The following is a 16,381-nucleotide window of genomic DNA, read 5'->3' as shown; positions in this document are numbered from 1 at the left end:
TTAACTTTCCCCAAATTGCACTTGGAAGAGGCAATCAAAGTATCTCTATTTTTAAATTAAATTCTTATTAATTTGTACCAGACTCACAGCTTAGACTCTTACTGATATATTAGACACATTTAAAAGTAAAATGTTTTAATCCTGCTAAAAGCATTATATTATATTAATATAATGAATGCAACCAGGAATTGGAACCACCTGTTTAATCTAGTGGAACCATTTGTTTTGGCAAAGTTGACACATTAGCTAATATGATACATATGCTATTCCACAAGTAGGCTAAAATATTCACTATGGTTACAAAACAAAAGACGGATGACCATGTGGGAGATAAGGAAAACTTCCTTTAAATTTTCTAAATGGTGTTTCCCTGAATAAATTATACGACATCAATTAATATGATCATGGTAGACACAGCTTACATTTAAAATATGGGCCGTTATTTTTAATAAGGTTTGTATGAAATGCTGTTGTATTCTCAAAGACTTTGAAAGTTTTGCTTTTTAAATTCCCACACCAGGTTCTTTCTTAGGTTAGGAGACTCACCAACTTCATAGACATTCTTGTTGGCTGAAGTTGAGTTATTGATCTCTGCATATGGGGAATCTCTCCGTGCTGGTGACTTCATCTCCACATAGCCACACTCCGAGTTCTTGGGGATAAGTACAGGTGGATCTTTAATAGTCGCATATGGGTTTTCAGAACTGCTTAGGGAGCAGTTACTTGAATTATATTCAGAATTCTTTCCCAAGTCTGTAAAGAGAAATAGCGGGGGAAAAGCAAATGCTATTACATGAACGTTATTTTTAAAATTTTATTTTGCAATTACAGTTTACATTCAATATTATTTTGTAGTAGTTTCAGGTGTACTGAACAATGTTACTTTTTTTTTTCTTGGTGATAATTTACTTGGACAATTTTTAATTTTTTAAATTATTATTACAGAGAGAGGGAGAGAGAGAGAGAGAAAGAGAGAGACATTGCTGTGAGAGAGAAACGTCAACCAGTTGCCTCGCACACGTGCCCTGACCAGGGGTCAAACTTAGAACCTGGGTATGTGCCCTAACAAGACTTGAACACGCCACCTGTTTGGTATGGGATGATGCTCCAACCAACAGAGCCACACCGGCGAGGACTGGGCAGTTTTTCTTTCTTTCTTTTTTTTTAAATATATATTTTTAAAAAATATATTTTATTGATTTTTTTTGCCCTCCTCCCTCCCTTACATACATACCCTCCCTCCCCGGAGTTTTATGTCCATTGGTTGTACTTATATGCATGTACACAAGTCCTTCGGTTGATCTATTATCTCCCCCAGATCTTCCTCCCCTCCCCGCTGTAATTTGACAGTCGGGCAGTTTTTCTTTCTAGCTAGTTTTCTGAATTATATACACTGAAAATAATACTAAGTGTTTTTCACTTATTTTGGAGAGAATTTTCTATAAAATTACTAAGGTGAATGCCAATACAAACATCATGGATTTGATTTCATTTTGATTATTACACTCAAATAAAATGAATTCCATTCTATTTTACTAAGTCTCCAAATTCTCAAAGGCTTTAATTGGGAAACCATTTTGCTGATTAACTCAGGAACACAAGAAGGTTCTATTATCACGGTGAAGAAAGCATTTGTGCTGTGTGGATTTCCTGTAAAACCTCAGTACTGGGCACCTGAAGTCATTACTCAAATTCTTTCTGAAGAGCAGGCCTCAGTGAACACAGAACCACACTGATCTCTTCCTTTTCCCCCCTGCTATTTCCTTTTCTCCCCCATAAGCCATACTTCGAGAGAACTATGAGTGCTTCCCCAGCAAAGAGAAACCTGCACTTCCCCAGACTTCTGCTCTAACCGATCCACCTGTGGTCACTGTCTTGATGTCAGTCAAACATGGTTGTGTGTTTGTTGGAATGAAGACAGCACGTCTACATTTCTCCTACACTGACACTCTTCTTGTGCATGTGGCAAATTATTACAGTCTCTGAGATGTATTTTTTAAATTATGATTTTGATAAATGTATTTCTTCCTCAAATCCACACCATACCTTTTAAGGATTTTCCCATATAACTTCTGTCAAGTCCAAAAGCACCTGTGATAAAGAAAGAAAAGAAATGCCCAGTGAGAACTGAAAGCAAGAGAGAGCTCATGTACTACTTCAAGGTCACGGAGGAAGATGGCGGGGCACCCGCTGCCTTCCCTTTGCAGACCACCAAGGCTGCTGCTTTTCACACCTCTACTCCAGGTCTCCCATGCCCGTTACCCTAGCCCTTAGAATTAAAAATACATGTGTGTCATTCTGATCATTCTCCGGCTCATTTACAGTGACTCGGGAAAGGCGGATTGATTCAGGGTAGCAGCTGAGGCACAGACAAACGAGTGCACTTTCTTCAAGGTTGCACTTTCAGACAAGCTCACCACAACGTTCCCATCACTGAACCACCAACACACTTCATCATCAACAATGCGCCTCACTCTGTTCTTCTTAAGAGAAGGCTTTTACGTCTAACAACTTTAAAAGTACATGGAGCCGAAACCAGTTTGGCTCAGTGAATAGAGCCTCGATCTGAGGCCTGAAAAGTCCCAGGTTCGATTCCGCTCAAGGGCATGTACATTGGTTGCCGGCACATCCCCAGTAGATTGAAAAAGTGTTAAAGAATGACACTCTTCTAGTGCAGGAGGCAGCTGATCGATGTTTCTCTCCCATCGATGTTTCTAGCTCTCTATCCCTCTCCCTTCCTCTCTGTAAAAAATCAGTAAAATATATTAAAAAAATAAAAATAAATAAAAGTACATGGAATGCAAAATTATTCTTGGTATGGAACAAATCAAGAAGATCCAGAATTTCCAATGGAAACTTCATGTGCCTTGGGTCTCACTGAGACAAAAAGCAGAGGTCTATTTGTGACCATTGCAATGACTGTGTGCTCTGGAGTCAGAACAAATCACATTGGGAAACGTGGAACAAGAGGACTTTTCCCTCAGGAGGACCTGGTGGCATTTTACTGAATATCAATTTCGTGTAATTGAGACTTCTTACAAACCTCCCTAATGTTAACTAAACTCCTCAATAAGTGTGTTATAAATAAGTATACTGCAAGAATATCTTAGAAACAATTTTACTGTGCATGGGTAGAAATACACATCTCATAGATAATATTGGTGTAGAATGCAGATAAGAGCTAAAAATGTATGCTCGTTTTGCTTCTCAAACATTTGCATTTCTGAGGTAATAGGGGACTTTAGAGCCCACAGGGATTGGTCGGGTGACTGAGCATACACGGTGTTCACAGAAAGATCGGAGGGGGCGCAGTCAGAGCCCAACTGTAAGCCTACTGTCCCCCTTCCTCCCCTGGAGCTTCCCCCCTTCCTCCCCTGGAGCTTCCCCCCTTCCTCCCCTGGAGCTTCCCCCCTTCCTCCCCTGGAGCTTCCCCCCTTCCTCCCCTGGAGCTTCCCCCTTCCTCCCCTGGAGCTTCCCCCTTCCTCCCCTGGAGCTTCCCCCCTTCCTCCCCTGGAGCTTCCCCCCTTCCTCCCCTGGAGCTTCCCCCCTTCCTCCCCTGGAGCTTCCCCCCTTCCTCCCCTGGAGCTTTCCCCCTTCCTCCCCTGGAGCTTCCCCCTTCCTCCCATGGCATCTTGGACAGGAGGTTGACCTCTCCGTGCTTCCCAGTTTCCCCCTCTCTACCAAACAATATTCAGGGAGGGCCAATATCCAGGAGGGGGGTCAGATTTAGCAAATAAAAACACAGGAAGGCCAGGTAAATTGGATTTCAGAGAAACAACAAGTGCTTTTTAGTATAAGTATGTCCCATGCCCTATATATTTGGGATATATTTACATGAAAAATATTTGTTGCTTATTTGAGACTCAAATTTAACTGTGCTCTGTGGCAACCTTACCAGCGAATAAATATGCATGAAAGGGTTTGATAACCATAAGGTGCCATGCACATCAGTTACTGTATCACCAAGCTTCTCCTAAGAAACAAGGAGCACATGCTTGGAAGGTCACCACCTACTCCATGGGCATCCCGGCAGCTCTTTACGTGCGGTCCAGGGTCCTCCCTGCCTTTGCAGGAGGGCCGTGTGGCCAAAGCTTTTCTTATAATACCACAGCCACACTGTTTGCCTTTTTCACTCTCCTTCTCTCTCAAGTCTGTAGCGGAGTTTTCCAGGAGCCACACCAAGTGTGAGGTCACTGCTGCCTGAATGCAGCAGCAGAATGAAAATCTAGCTGACCTTCACTCAGCCGGACGTTAAAGGGACTGACAAAAGTGTTAAAGAATGACACTCTTCTCACTCTTTTGGGGGGAAAACTTAGTAATCTTCCATAAAATGCATCTTAAGTTATGAAATGAGATCATTATGATAAATTAATAAATAACTACTTTAAGTGTTTTTGTTTAATTTATAATATGGTAAGTGTCAGTGGATATAACCTATGTCAATAGAAATTCTTTGGGGCCATTGATAACTTTGGAGAGTGTGTGAAAGGGTCCTGACTCCAAAACACTTGAGAACCACTGATTTATGATACTCCTGTTGATATCTCCATTTCCTCACCTCCCAGGGCCATGGTCGGCAAACTGCGGCTCTCGAACCACATGCAGCTCTTTGGCCCCTTGAGTGTGGCTCTTCCACAAAATACCACTGCCTGGGCAAGTCTATTTTGAAGAAGTGGCGTTAGAAGAAGTTTAAGTTTAAAAAATTTGGCTCTCAAAAGAAATTTCAATCGTTGTACTGTTGATATTTGGCTCTGTTGACTAATGAGTTTGCCGACCACTGTCCCAGGGGAACAAAGGGGAGCCCACAACCTGGTACCCAGCTGAATAGGGTTAACTCCCAGTTCTACCACTTAGTAGGGGTTTGAGACTTCACACAAGTTACTTAACCTTTGAAGACTCAGCTTCTTAAGTGTAACATGGAGATGCTGCTGCTGATAATAATTCCTACCTGTTATAGAGCCTAGAGAATTAAGTCAGTTACTACAGACAGAGTTGGGATGTCAGCCACAAGCAGGCAGAGGTCCTCATCTCACTTGATCATTCCTGGCACATAGCAGAAACACAATGAATGGCGAATGAATAAGGCACTTGGGATAGTCCTCAGCCCCCTGTGGGGGTGAGGCGGAGGTCGATGAGTCTGTCTTTCACGCGTGTTCCTAAGAGGTAAACCTCTGACTATCTGAGGTGACCAGAAGGTGAAGGTGCTCATTGGGGACGGGAGTCGGGGAATCACCGAGCTCGTTGAGGTAGCCGCCGTGCTTCCAGTCCGCGGGCAGTGTGCCCGTGCAGTCCACCACCGGGCCTCTCTTCCCAGGATTCACATTCTTCAGGTTCACAAACAGCTGATTGTTTTTCGACTATTAAAAACATAAACCACAAAAGACGTAAAAACAGGATCTAATGTGGCACCGCACAATGCTACGGGTCTGGGGAAGCAAGTCCAGGGCATACCGCGGGCTGGCCCTTGAACGAGGCGGGGGGAAGGGGCAGAGGTGACCCTGTCTGACCTGGCGGGACACCGAGGCGGCAGGTGCATATGCCCCTTGGCCCCAACTTTCCTCCCACTGCCTCAGCTTCTTGATTTCATGCTGTTACTCTGTACCAATCAGGTCTTATTTGGGTTTACATACATGGAACTTTACATTGAAAAAACCCCCCACAAATTCCTAGTCGGAGCACTCCCAACCAACACTGTGTGATCTTGTAAGAGTCACAGTGACTCTCAGCAGTTTTCCGAGCTATAAATATGAGGATAAGATCATCTGCTTTGCCTCCCTCCCTGAATGTGAATGAGAACAAATGGAATGCTGAATACGGAAGTCTCTGGGGAACGGGAAGTGCTCTTTAACTATGAGGCACTATAATTAAAATCCAGCTGCATTAACTTAATTGCAACTGAATTAATTTTATTAGCTTGGTTGTCTTCTAAGAGAGAGCTGGAATTAGACAACGGAGACTGGAAATATAATTTGGGTACAACTGGAAGGGAGGCATGTTGGGGATTTCAGGGCATGTGGAAGGGACCTGGGGCGTCCTACAGGAAGTGGCTCGGGTTCTAGGCAGCCCTGGCTCTTCAACCTCCCTTCCGCCAAGTGGGGATAATAACGAGGCTTGCTTCGTAGGATTGACCTAAAGATTAAATGAGTTTCTGTCTGTAAAATAATTAGAAATGCTTGGCACATTGTTTCTGTTTGATCCCTTTGACCTACAAAAATGCAATTTCATGTAGTTCGACCTAAATACATACATATCATTGTTGTTTTTGCTGTTGTTATGAAAGTACAAGTGGCCAGAAAGGGCCCTAGGAGACAGGTGATCAGAAAAGACAAACTTGGCAATTTTACCCAGGACTGAGTCTGCTATATTCTGTTATGAGACATTATTTTAAAACCTCACCCAATATTAGAAACATTTTTCCAAAGGGGAGCGATGGAAACAGTACAAACTGCAGAGACAGACAGACTTTGCCTCACATCACAGCTGTCTCACCCACTAGCTGGGGAGCTGTGTGTGGAAGTGACTCAAAGTCCCCGTTCCTCGGGGTTACTTAGTGGGATAGGCACTTACAGGGCCATTTAGAGGGATAAAGGAGACAATAGATAGAAAGTACCTAGAACAGCATGGCACACAGAGCCCTCCATACCTGCGTGTCCTCTCTCCCCTGCCTACCCTCACCGACCGGAGCCATTGCCTCTCACCTTGGCGATGGTCATCCTGTCCCTGTTGTTGACCCGAGGGGACACGGCACACTGTGTGAGCGTGTGGTAGCTGGGGTTGGTGAAGTAATGGCTGTTAGCATTTCCTCCACTGCCGTGAGGAAGGGTTTCTGCAAGGAAAGGAGGAGACAGTGAAGGTGGCAGGCTCCCCTAACCCTGGGTGGCAAAAAGGGAAGCTGGCTCTGTGATGGGAACATATGTTTGGGCCGCTTCCATACTGCAAACTGGGTGGAATATGCTCCTACTCAGCTAAGCTCCCGGAAGCAGCAGGAGTCTGACTTCTTACCAGCCTCCTTGAAAAGTGTGAAATATCCGCAGAGATGGCTGGGAAGGCACCGCTTTGAAGTTATTTCTGCTGTCATTTTCCTCTTTTTTAAAAAAAACACTTGAGTCCTTGACACGATATTCTGTACTACAGTATTCTGTATGGCTACTTTATGCATTCCCCCACAATCAGTGTATTTGCAGTCATGTGACACCCCGCCAAAATCCTCAGCAATTGCCTACCAATGAATGCATATTTTAAGTTTCTAAATTCCTCTGTTTAAGTGGTTATTTCTTCTGATGATTGAGCGTGTCACCTAAAAGTTTACTTTAATGAGGAGTTGTGACGGAAAGGAAGATTTAAGAGTTTTCTTAAGGAAATGCCATGGTTCTTGCTAAAACCAAAAACCTGTTTCTGCTGTAACTTGGCTGCTGTGCAGTTAATGATTTGTGTGGGGACGGGCTGGAAGGAACTGCGGGAACAACCCAAAGCGAGAGACAGCGGACCTGTCCCTGGTCGCTGGCCTGCTCCAGGCCTTGGTGAAGTTACAGTCAACCCCTCTCCCTTCCCTGTCCCCACAGAGGGCAAAGCCTTGGGACTCATTACCCAGTAAAGCTTTTCCCAGGTTGAAATGCCCTAAGTCTAAAGCAATCACACAGAAGACAACAGTAATGATATTACCACTGTTGACATATAGAACACGTCTTGTACAACGAATCTTTTCCAAACATAACAGTTCCTCAAGGCTGCCTGACAGTAACAATGGACAGCACACCCAAACACCCAGTTTCAAAGAACCAGGTAGGAAAACCGAACTTTTCAAAGAGAACAAAGCCTCTGAGGACCCCAGTCTCACCGGAAATGGTATAGTCTCCATTCATGACCCTCATGGCGGGGGTGTAGGTCACGGCCGGCATGCTCGACTCCTTCCCCTTCTGCTTGTGTCTGTAGATAATGAACAAGGCCAGGAGGAAGAGGACGACCAGGACGAGGATGATGATGCCGGCGATGGCCCCGATCTGGTAGGAGTCAGCGGGAAGAGCCGTGCTGGTTCTGCTTAAGCTGTTCAGATTCCCAACTATGATGACACCCGCTAGAAAAGAGAAAAGGAGATTTGAATAAGGATGACAACGTGCTGTGTAAATGCTTGAGCTCTACTTACAAACATCTCCCACTGTGCTAAGACCGGGATATTTTTAGCTCATAAGATGTTAATTTGGAAACAAAGTGGGAGGGGAAAACAAAAGTTCCTCATTTTCAGATGTTGTTGGCTGGTCTGTGCCCAGAAGAAGGCAGCTCTAAACTTAAAAAAAAAAAAAAAAAAGGCAGGTGTTCCTGAACCCCAAGATTCAACATTAGGATTTAGGAGCTTCTCACCTATTTCAGTTTAAACACATTGGTGATTAATTGGGAGTGGCACTTCATACATTTTTTTATTGTGCTTTATTTATTATACAGTATTAAGGTTATGAAGGGCTAGCTCCTAAATGTCTCAACTAACTTAATCTTATGTCTATCATTAGCATCTTTAACAGTAATTTTCCTTCCAAGCAAGAATAACTCCATTTTAAACCTAGTCCAAGATCAGAACCTGCCTTATCCTGATTTCAATGGGCTTTTATTTCAGAAAATACTACTTATGCAGTTCTTTTCTATGACAGAAAGGTCTGTCCCAGTAATACCTGATAACATCACCCTACAACCATACTCATAATTCAAAACTCAAGTTTTCCACAACCCTTCCTCTTGTTTCATCAAGTGAAGCACTAAAGGTATGTATTCAGGCGTGAGAAACTGGCATCTGAAACACCTGACCCTGATATTCTGCTTTCCTCTAAGCTCTTCCACTGCAGCTTCGTCATCTGAAAATGAGGAAACTGGCCTCCCTGAAGGTGCTCCCAGCTCTAATGTCCCTGTGACTTTATGAGGCCAAATGCCAGACCTCCTGATGAGACAGTCTGCCCCGGAACACAGAGTGCCAAGGACCAGTGTGGTGTGACTACAGCGCATCTGTAATGATGTGACTGTGGAACATAGCATCCTTCGTTAGGACAGTCAGACATAAATCACGATCATGCAACCGTTATTGTAGGAAAGAAATGAACTGAGTACCCACACAGTCTGGTGCAAGATGACTTCATCCACCATACCGTATGAATTCTAAAGCCTTTACACCCATGAGCGCATTATATTATTTACCAACTGAAGGGCACTGCCTGCAGTAAGAACTCTCTGGAGGCCATGCCTCAGAACCGCAAGGGGCACTTTCTCAAAAGCCCCATTCATCCCAGAATCAGACTGGCCAAGTGGGACACTGCATACAAGTACCCCCGAGGATTATGACACACACCTTAGTTAAAAACCATGAGCAAGTGTTTCTTAACAAGCTAAACATATGCCTACCACACGACCCAATCACACTCCACTCCTACTAATTTACTCATGAGAAATGAAAGCATACTAGTATGTCCCTATAAAAAAAACTTGATACACTATTATACACAGAAGCTTTATTTGTAATATCCCCAAACCGGGAACAATCTGAAAGTCCACCAACAGGTGAATGGGCAAGGAAATAATGGAGTATTCCATGCAATAGAATACTGCTCAGCAGTAAAAACAATTGAACCACTGACACACACCACCACACGGTTTAGTTTTAAAATACTTATGCCGAGTAAACAAAATTAGACAAAAATGTACAATATGATCACATTTATATGAAGTTCTAAAAACCGCACTAGTCTATAGAGACAGAAAGTAGATGAGGCTAGGGAGTAGTGCTAGAAAGGAGCGACATGATGAAAGTTTTGGAAGGGAAGGATATTCATTCTCTTTACTATGGTAATGGTTCCATGGATGTATGCATGTCAGATTTTTATCAAATTGTATACTCTGTGTTACTGTACACATATTGTATATATGTATTGCTTTTTATAGGTTAATCATACCTCAGTAAGACTGAAAAAAATTGCAGGTGCAATGGAAAGTTCATGAGCTTTGGAAATCTGGCATCAAAGCCCTGACATGTTCTGTAGCAGCTGCATGACCTTGGGCACATTACTTAACCTCTCTGAGCTTTAGTTTTTTTCATCTGCAGGACAGCAACAATAAGGCATCCACCTGGCAACTACATGAATGGCCAGCTCTGCTTTGCAGTCATAGGGAGGATTATATCAGAGCACACAGGCGAAAACACTTCATGTCGGTGGATGGTGGTCACACAGTACGAGGTGATGGTTATTCTTTATCCTTACCTTGATCGCACCGCGCCCCCTTCCATCCTGGGCTGCAGTAACAGGTCCCGGTGATGTGGTCACAGGTGGAGTTGTTGAGGCAGTCACATATCTGGCGACAGCCGTAGCCATAGGTCCCTGCAGGACACTCTGAGAAGGAAGTGATAGTCCCATTTAGCCCTGGGAACCTGGGGCAAGGCTGTCTCTTACTGTGTGACCCTGAGTGTCTGGAGGCCACCCCTCTCAAGGATCCCTGTTCAGGCCGACTTGTACCACCCAAAGTGCCTGAGAGCTGGCCAGCTTTCATGGTGTGACTCACAGGCCAGGAGACACAGTGTCTCCTCATCACAGCCCCTCATCACAGCTCCTGACACTTTCAGCTTCCATGTACCCCCCTCCTGGATGGGAAGGAACAGAGCCTGTGGAATCCCAACAGAACTGACTAAGGACAACCTGAGGTGACTCCACCAACAAAGCTATGGGATGGAAGGAGACCAGACTGAAGAGTATAAATGAGAGATGCTCCCTTGAGAACAAGTATATCTTACCACAGGCTCAGGGATCCTCCCAATGGCATATTCTGACTTGAATTAGCTAGCCGAAGGGGAAAGGTGGGGGGCAAGTTTTGTTAATTTTTTAGGTAAGAACTTCACTTACCAAAGAATGGCTCAAAATTTGGATTTGCAGGTGGAAGGCTGAAAGACTGAAATAGTGGGATTTTTATGATGTAGTCTTACTAAGTTTGGGCATGAATTTTAAAGATGAGCATAGGCATGTTAGATCTAAAAACCATCATGACAAACTAGTGATTCTTTTGTAGAGTGAGCAGCAGGGGGCAATGTGCTACTATTATCAGAGTTCTCTGTCCAGCTCAGGGTTTTTGTTTATAAATTTGTCATTAAGAATAATCATGGAAGCACTTAATAAGAGTGGTTAGAGTCTGCCATTCAAGTGAAAGTCAGTTTGGAGCTTATTCTGGTTTCTACACATATACAGGGGTGGGCAAAAGTAGGCTTCCAGTTGTTCACAGGGAAAATAATACAATAATTAATAAATAATATTTGAATAAACTGTTTCACATACTCACACCTGTAAACCTACTTTGACCCACCCCTGTATGCATGTGCACATACGTTTAGACATTTGCACAAATGCGCACAATAATCGTATGTACCAAGAGGTGTGCAGGTAATTCTGTGACTCGGTATCTGTCTCATGATTTAAATGAACTAGCAGAGTAAAACTAAAATTCGGCCTTCTCTATCCAGCTGCTCCTTGGACATCACTCTTGTTATATTTGCTAGGCAGACGGATATGCACACATATCCTAAGGTTTAGCACATGTTACTGGGCTGCCCCGTGGTGCTGGGACGTGCTGGTGGGGTGGTGGAGGCCAACGCTTTAGTGCCGAAGTCCTCCTATGCTGCTTTATTGCCGTCCTAGGCTGATCAGTCTTTCCAAGTCACATGGCTCCTGCAGGCCTGTCATCTTTGCTTCATCCTTCCCAAGGCTGCGCCCTCTGGTGAGCAGGAATCTCCTGCTCCTTTTCCTGCCAGTACCATTGTAAAGTGAGTCCCACACAGCTCCGAGTACTAGTATTTATTTATTCCTCGTAAATACCGAAAGTCACAGAGGAAAAGAATAGTGAACTAATCTGAAAGGCTCAGTCTGAGACTAAATGTTCCCAAAACCCAGTGAGGAGATGCAGAGCTGGCAGGGCAGAAATGGGAAACCCAGGGTGGGTAATTCCAACAGAGCACAGTCTCCCAGGATGAGAGAAATTTTAGAACAAAATTTTAAGGCGACATGTTGTCTTGAAGGTTGTTAAGGCAAAGATGAGAAGTCGTTAGTAGAAACAGTGTAAAACCTTCCTAAATGCGATTGTCAGGTGGGTGGCCATGTCTGCACAGGCTCGTTCGCTCACCCAGAGTGGGCTGGCCCCGGGCACCCAGCCCTCCGCCTCCCGCACACCCAGCCCGGCCCACTGAATGCAACTTCCTTCCGTGAGAGACCCGGGCTCTGCCTTTGCCGTAAAGAAAGCTTGACTGGCTCTTTTAAAGCTCTGAGCATCCACGTTCCAAAAATAAGAAGAGTGGAAGAGGGAGCCAGGATGAAGAGATGGAAAACTTGAATTTTGTCTTCAGTCTTGGAGCCACACCCCCTCCACCCAGAGCAATGAGGAATTACTCAGAAGAAGAATTTTGAGGAAAAAAGCAGCAAAGATCCCAAGGTGACCAGGTCTTGGAAGGGAAATCAACCGTGCTGGTGTCCAGCAATCAGCTGAAAAAACGTCAAATATCTTCAGGTATTAGGAAAAGTAAATTCAGGAGGTAGGGGTGGGCAGACCGCCTAGAGATGCGGTGTTCTCGTACTCACTCTGCTCGCAGTGCTTCCCCATGAACCCGGTGCGGCAGGTGCACTGCCCGGAGATGTGGTCGCAGTCGGCTCCGTTCTGGCACTGGCATATCAGCGCACAGTCTTTCCCGTAAAACCCCAGGGGACAGCCTGTGCGAGGAGGAAGGACAGCTGGAGTGAAGAGGCTGCCAAGGAGGAGCACCGCTCTTGCCTCCAACATTTTAAAGACGTTGAGCCACCAGAGAGTGAGTCAAGACAGTAACACGTAAGTCGGCTTGTCACAAAGCCTTCTTTGAAGTCCCAGGAAGGGGTCTTGTGAGGAGGATGGCATTCTCATGCAGGAGGCAGAGTAGTTCCACACCTGGTAGGTGACCCATCACTGGAGGCAAGACTGGTGTCTCCGAACAAGGCATCCTCAACCCTGCAGAGGTCTGGGCATTTCCTTTCATTCTTTCTCGCAACTACAAGAATCCTGGACTCCAATTCCATAGACTGAAATGAGTACTTTATATAAAAACAACCTGAATGCTTTTACTTTGGGTACAGAATGTCTCCAACTCTGACACCTGTCCACCGTATGTGTTCCTCACTTAGGTTATATGATCCCCTTCACTGAAGATATGTGGGAAATGATGAACTTAAACATCCTTGCACATTGCAGGTGCTTTATAACAAAGCAATTTGCCTTCCCACCACAGCACAATTTTCAAGACCCAGAAACTCTTCCACAGCCCTCCTGGCTTCAGTGGCCCGGCAGCAAGAGAGTTTCAGGGCTCTGAGAATCAAGAAAGCTTCAACACTGGCTGGTTCCATGGTTGTTTCCAAGCATCACATGTGCCTTTTATTTCCCCCTTTTTTACAGGGAAGTTTTAAGGAAGCCTCAGCTTTCAGGACACAGAGGCAGACACAGCTGCTGGAATGCAGTGACAGCTCCCGCGGCCATTGTACCCATGTAGCACCCACCCTGTGCCAGATTTTCTCACTCACCCTCACTGAATCCTCACAGGAGTCCAGAAACGCAGGATGGATAATCCCACCCTGCATGTGGGAACCGCACCCTGAGTGCACACAGCCAGCAAATGGCAGGATGGCGGGTGACGATGCAAAACGCAGGGAGGTCTGGCTCTAGACCCCATTGCTCTTCCCACTGCTCTGTGATGCAGCCACTTAAAAGCTCCTCTGCCTGAGGCAGGTCCTGATTTTGGAATTATAAATAACAACTTGCAAGGTGTTTTCCCTAAGGAGCTCAAAAACCTTTCTGTGTACATATACAATCTCAGCAGAATATGCCTGGGACAGCCTTCCTCCTTGCCAATTCTCCTTTTCAAATTATGGCTCAAGGTCTATACCCCTATCTAGAAAGTTCCAAAAGGCTTGTTCAGCCCATTCTTTGTGTCCTCTAATTAGTATTGAACCAATGTTGCTTAATCTCTGGCTCATCTCTCTTCGTCTGCTCACTTCTGCAATTTAAAATTATATACTAGTATTAATGATAATCATAATACATGCCTTCCTGTCTTCTCTCCTTCATTCAATTAAAGGCAAGAGGGCAGAGACTAGTCTTTTGTCCCCCAACAGTGCCAAGATGGGGAGTACTTTGCGTCACATTATAACCTATGACGCTAATGACCTTAGAGAAGAAGAAATGGTCAGGACACTGTGGGATACAAAATGGAAAAAGCAACTAGTGATACTTAAAGCACAATCCCAGACTGGCGTCACCATCTGGGAAGTTGTTAGACGTGTGAGTTCTCTGGTGCCAGTCCAGCACTACTGGATCAGACACGCTGGGAGCGGGGCCAGCTGACTGAGCCGTCGTGTGGCTGGGAAGCTCGCTCAAGTTCGAGAGCCATGGAACTCGGTCTTCTCCAAGAGCACAGAGTACGGCAGGCGGAGGCTTGTCGCCTTCGCTGTCACCTACTCTAACCATGTGCGTTTAGAATACATGAAAGGGCGTTTGAGCCATATAAACAGGGTCTGTTTAAAGAGGAGAAAGAGACTGCCCCCGACAAAATCTAATATAGCAAGCACTGCTCCACCTCATGGCCCTGAGATGACACAGAGACAGAAAACCTGGGACATGGCATCTCTTAACCACATAGTGAGATATCGACAGGTCGTTGGGTAGACCGAGCACTCGAATGCCCGGGGAGCTCATGGGTGCACAGGGAAAGGCTGTGTCCTCCTGGGTGCCCCCCCTGGGGTTCGGGAGGCTGGCTGCTTACGCTGTGTGCAGTAGAGCCCCGTCCAGCCAGGAGTGCACTTGCATTCCCCGTCGTAGGCGCTGCAGAAGGCCCCGTTGTGGCAGTTGCACGTGTGGATGCAGTTCGGGCCCCAGTGGGCGGGTGGACAAGCTGAAGGCACAGCACGCGTGGAGAGCTCTGTGAGATCGAGGCCAGCACCCAGCAGAGGAGGTTCCAACACTCCCCCAACCTCCCCCCAACACACACACACATACACTCCTTCTTGCACATGAGAGGTTAGCAGTGTGCACCAGGACTGGGAAAGCACACTGCTCCACACATAAGGCCCAGATGGCAATGCTGACCATGATAGCAACCAGCATCACTGACAGAGGAATTCATCCACAGACCACAGAGCAGAGCAGGAATCAACTCAAGGTCACAGATTTCATTATTTAACAAGTACACTGAGCATTTCTGTGCCCAGCACTGTTTGGGGAATGAAGGTGATAGTAGAGAATGAGAAAGGCTATGCCCCAGAAGCTTCATTTAGTAGGGGAGGCAGGCAAATCAACCAGCCAACCCAAAACCGGAGGTGATAAGATGAAAATAATCAAACAGGTTAAGGGGATGAGAATGGTAGAGCTGCTTCTTTAAGGAGGGGCTCTCTGAGGAGAGGCTGCTGAGCAGAGATCAGATAGAAAACTGATGTGACTTGAGAAAGGTGAGAGACCAGGGCCATGTAATTTTTGTCTTTGATCTTGGAAGCTGGCACTTGTCAGCCTGTTCCAGGGTTGTCCTCACAAGAGGCTTGGTTTAGATGTTACGGTGCCCCGTTGTATGTAAGAATTGTTTTACTTGTAAAATCTCTTACTTAGAAAGAGCAGAAAATAATGAAACTAAATCTTCAGCTATCTTAGATTCAATATATTATAAAACAGATTTTTAAACTCTTAGAGTTGAAAAAATGAAACTAAATTTTAGGGGGTCATTGCTCATTGAAGGGCCACCAGAACCTCAAAGTATCTGAGAAATGACAATATAAGGTGATGGGGTAAAATGGGGTTATTTACAAAAAACAAAACAAACAACAAACAACAACAAAAAAAAACAAAACCCAAAACAAACAAACAAACAAACAAACTGCAACCAAACAATCTTTTTACTCATACAAACACTTAAAGAACATAACTGCTTAAAAGGGGGACCACCTATAATTTCTATATGGCTATCCAGTAGGAAATATGGCCCAAAAGACAATAAATAAATCTGAAGTAATTTTTAAAAACGAAGAAAGTCTCCCATAATTGTGTGACCATTCACCCTCCCCCCAAGAGCAAGGGAAAAAGAGTATCTCCCACTTGAGTTCTGGAGTGAATCTTAGCACAGATTTTCTGAGTACATGACGCCCATTTTACAGATGAAGAATCACTGAAAAGTAAGTAAGCAAAAAATGCCATTTATTTAGGTCCCTTTCAAGACATTATTTAGATTTAAATATAGGACCATTGCACAGAGCTCTTAAAGGCAAAACAAAGCCAATTAAACTAATTATTCATATAGTTTGCCTGATTAGATAACCACTCATACTTCAACCCTAAAGAGTTTGAAAACAAACAAATAATA

The 16,381-nt window shown here is 44.7% G+C and overlaps 1 protein-coding gene across 1 annotated transcript in view; it reads right to left on the bottom strand.

Annotated features, from left to right (window-relative positions):
• MEGF10 (multiple EGF like domains 10) overlaps window positions 1-16,381 on the bottom strand; it is a 158,241-nt gene that overhangs the window by 1,969 nt on the left and 139,891 nt on the right. The window contains exons 17-24 of the mRNA XM_084881395.1: window positions 14,798-14,926; window positions 12,594-12,722; window positions 10,239-10,367; window positions 7,838-8,074; window positions 6,699-6,826; window positions 5,234-5,357; window positions 2,047-2,091; window positions 547-753 (exon numbers count right to left, since the gene is read on the bottom strand). Coding sequence (XP_084737521.1) covers window positions 547-753; window positions 2,047-2,091; window positions 5,234-5,357; window positions 6,699-6,826; window positions 7,838-8,074; window positions 10,239-10,367; window positions 12,594-12,722; window positions 14,798-14,926 — 1,128 coding nt within the window. The remainder of the gene's footprint in view (window positions 1-546; window positions 754-2,046; window positions 2,092-5,233; window positions 5,358-6,698; window positions 6,827-7,837; window positions 8,075-10,238; window positions 10,368-12,593; window positions 12,723-14,797; window positions 14,927-16,381) is intronic.

Source organism: Pipistrellus hanaki (genome assembly GCF_964339955.1).
Source record: "Pipistrellus hanaki genome assembly, chromosome: 4".
Classification (NCBI taxonomy): Eukaryota; Metazoa; Chordata; class Mammalia; order Chiroptera; family Vespertilionidae; genus Pipistrellus; species Pipistrellus hanaki.
Note: the sequence above shows the minus strand (reverse complement) of the source record. Positions and strands in the feature narration are given on the sequence as shown.